Source organism: Silene latifolia, chromosome 11 (genome assembly GCF_048544455.1).
Source record: "Silene latifolia isolate original U9 population chromosome 11, ASM4854445v1, whole genome shotgun sequence".
Lineage (NCBI taxonomy): Eukaryota > Viridiplantae > Streptophyta > Magnoliopsida > Caryophyllales > Caryophyllaceae > Silene > Silene latifolia.
The window spans coordinates 119,603,731-119,607,108 of NC_133536.1; the positions used below are offsets into that span (position 1 = coordinate 119,603,731).

The window sequence follows — 3,378 nt, forward strand, 5'->3', positions numbered from 1 at the left end:
ATAATTACAATATGTTGTGAATTATAATTATATGACACATTTTATTTATGTGATCAAGTATCACTAGTCAATTTGTTGTATTTAATTTAATTAATTTATAAAATGATATTTATTTGTTAAATATGCATTAAATTAATTAATAACATGTAACATACTACATGTGACATATTGTGTGACAAGTGACAAATTGACAAAATAAAATGATAGTCCATTTTATGTATATGGACCGAAATAATGAGGATAATGGGTGTTAGTGGGTGAATTATTTTATGAGATAAAATAAGCTAATGATGCCTAACCTACACATAGCCTTACAAGTCTATGTTTGGACAAGAGCAAAAAGAAAAGCAAGATGCCCTTTTTGGACACAAGCTAGCCGGCCATACTACTCTTTTAAGAGTAGTTTTGGTTCATTTTTTACTCTTACACAATTCATTCATTCATTTCATGCATACTTCTCTCTTACATTATTCATCATTCTAAAAACTTGAGAAATGATGATCTAATTTGTTTTTTTTTTTTTGCTAAAATGTAAGCTTTCCATTAAAAACGGCAATTACAATATGTTTTGGTACCATACATCATTTTGTGCAAATATCAAATAAAATGCACCTTACACAACCATATTCTATCTTTTGGACTAACTAATCGAGGCTTACATTCATTAAAACGACAAACAATCATCCTCCTAATCTGTTGGATTACCAGTTCAGGTCTGGTAACAATACCTTCCAGCCGAGCACTATTTCTTTGCATCCAGACCGTGTACCAGCACGCCAAAACAGCAGCAGTACACAGCTTCTTACGGACTAAACTCCATCTCTTCTTATTAATAACATGCAAGATATTTCTCTGTGTAAGATCTGAACTCAGCCAGGTACTAGCTCCACATAACAGACTCTTACAGAAATGACAGTCCTCAAACAAATGCTGGTGTATTTCAAAAGCAGACTGACATAGACAACACAGATCATCTTGTGAAATCTGCAGCCTAGCCAGTTTATCCTTCAGCTGAAGTGCCCTATTTGAGATTAGCCAGGCAATAAAAGAATGCTTAGGTAAAGCCATATTACACCAGACAGCCTTGTGCCAATCAATCTGAAGTTTCTTGTCCCTTAACCAATCATAGCAGCTCTTAACAGTATACCCTCGTGATCATATAATCCAATGATGATCTAATTTGTTCAATAATACTACTAATATTATTAATGTAATATATATGAGTATTAGTAGTCAATTATAAGGTAGATTACTAAATAAATATCTAGCTAATATTATTTAGTGAAGATAAGGGCTAATCTTGGGTGCATTCAAAAAGAGAGCTCTTAATATAGAGTTTTGGAGGATCATCCTAATACTCATCATAGCTCAAGAACAAGTGAAGGTAGGAGACCTTACTTGTGCCCATAAATCCGAAAATAATGATGTAAGGGACATTATTTTTCTTATTAATCTCTTATTTTGTTATGCATGCACTAGATCTAAAGAACATATAATTAAAATGTTAATTTGTTCACTATTAGAAGAGTCTAATAATAGGTATATGAACCTAACAGACCTACCCCCGACTCCCCCTTTAGAGAGAGCGGGATCACCCCGCCCCGAGGCCCAAATGTATACCATCCCTAGTAACCTCACTTTTGACCTTGAAGATGCCATCAAGAAACGGGAGGCACCCCCGTTACCTCCTTCACCTCGTGCTCCCGTCGACTAAGCTCCCACATCTTTTCCCCACTCTATGCCTACAACTATGATGCCCCCACCTTATGCCGAGAATTTTGGCCAAGCCCCACCCACCTTTCACTCCAACTATCCCATGTCATACCTCATACACTGAGTGAACACCGACCTTGTGTTGAGAGACATGCATGAGGCGGCCTATAATCAAGGGGCACGACCCGCCCACCGCCCTAGCTTTTGGTCCGGACCCGGAGACACCTCCGGAGTCTTCAAGGCCTATGGTATCCAACCATCGGATTGGGAGATCAACTTTCCTTTCGCCGTGGGACACTTGCGTGACCCATACATGGGTGATGTCGAGATCTATCCTAGCAATCTCTACCAAGGGAGCGGAAGTGAGGCGGGAACATCTACAGCGGCGGAGGCCATGGACCTTGATGAAATATGGGAGGAGGCGGCTCGTAGGGCCCCGAGGGACGTGGAGGAGAATAAAGAAGGGGAAGGGGACAAGGGGGAGGAGCAAACAGAAGGAGGAAGCAGGACGGTGAAGAGTCGCTCCGGATGGGGAAAATGGATTCCTAGCATTGGCAAGAAGAGGAATTCCTCCAAGTAGTTGTGGTCTTATGATTCGGAATCCATTGAGACTTTTAATTATCATTTGAAGCTTTGAACAGCTTGATTTTTATGATTTAAGCCGGCCATAAGGCCAAGACTAGTAGACCTTGCATAGTAGGATGGTGTAGTGATCACCATTTGGACCCCATTGCATGTATGTTCAACCATAAGGAAGCTTAGAGGTCATTAATGGCCGAAATTTAGACTACCCAGCGACACTTGGCCGAGTGCCCTATCCACTCGACCGAGTGGTGGTCCACTCGACCGAGTGTCCCCTCCACTCGATCGAGTAGGCCTAAAAACAGGTTCTGGAAACGTCCTGTAAATACCCCCACTCGACCGAGTGGCTTGACCACTCGGCCAAGTGATTCTGAGTCGGTCGAGTAACTTATGAATTTGAACGAGCACAGTGGAATTTAACCCTTTTTGGGAATTTTAGACCACCTACGACGCATTTGACCTTGATTTTGAACTATTTCGACCTACTAAGAGTCAATTGACCATAAAAAACCCACACGATAGACCCTTATGAATTGTTTACTCTTGACCTTGTTAGTTGTTGGACGGTATAAGAAAATAATCGAACTACAAATGACTATATGATGGCATAAAGTACATGAAAATATGTAGACATTCCGCAATAATAGCGAAAAAGTAAATAATAGTAGTGAGTACACACCACGTGACGAGTTGGCAACACTACTACATGTTGTGGCGGTCCAAAACGATATGTAAATAATATGTTGAATATTAAGAGTGGTTGTGTCCAGTCATAAAGAGTCCTCATATACATATAGTGATCATACACAACTTGCGGTAATAATGGTAGGTCACCGGAAGAGTATCCTGTGAGACTCATAGCGAACTTCGGGAGGAAGTTCTCTTTTAGGGGGAGTGAATGTAAGAACTCGGAAATTTAGAGAAGAAAGAGCATGATACGTGGCAAAGTAGTGAGAACGAACTAGACCTAGGATAGATAGGATATAATTGGGTAACAATATGAGTGATGATGGCAAGAGAACACACGAGAACCAAGAAAGAAGCCCGAGAGTAGACCGAGGAATATTTGGGAGAGAGAGTGGG

The 3,378-nt window shown here is 40.3% G+C and overlaps 1 protein-coding gene across 1 annotated transcript; it reads right to left on the minus strand.

The window, feature by feature from the left end:
* Nucleotides 1–597: 597 nt before the first annotated feature.
* LOC141613877 (uncharacterized) lies at nucleotides 598–1,068 on the minus strand. The gene has a single exon (XM_074432618.1). It carries the CDS (start codon nucleotides 1,066–1,068, stop codon nucleotides 598–600), a length of 471 nt encoding a protein of 156 aa, XP_074288719.1.
* Nucleotides 1,069–3,378: the final 2,310 nt, after the last annotated feature.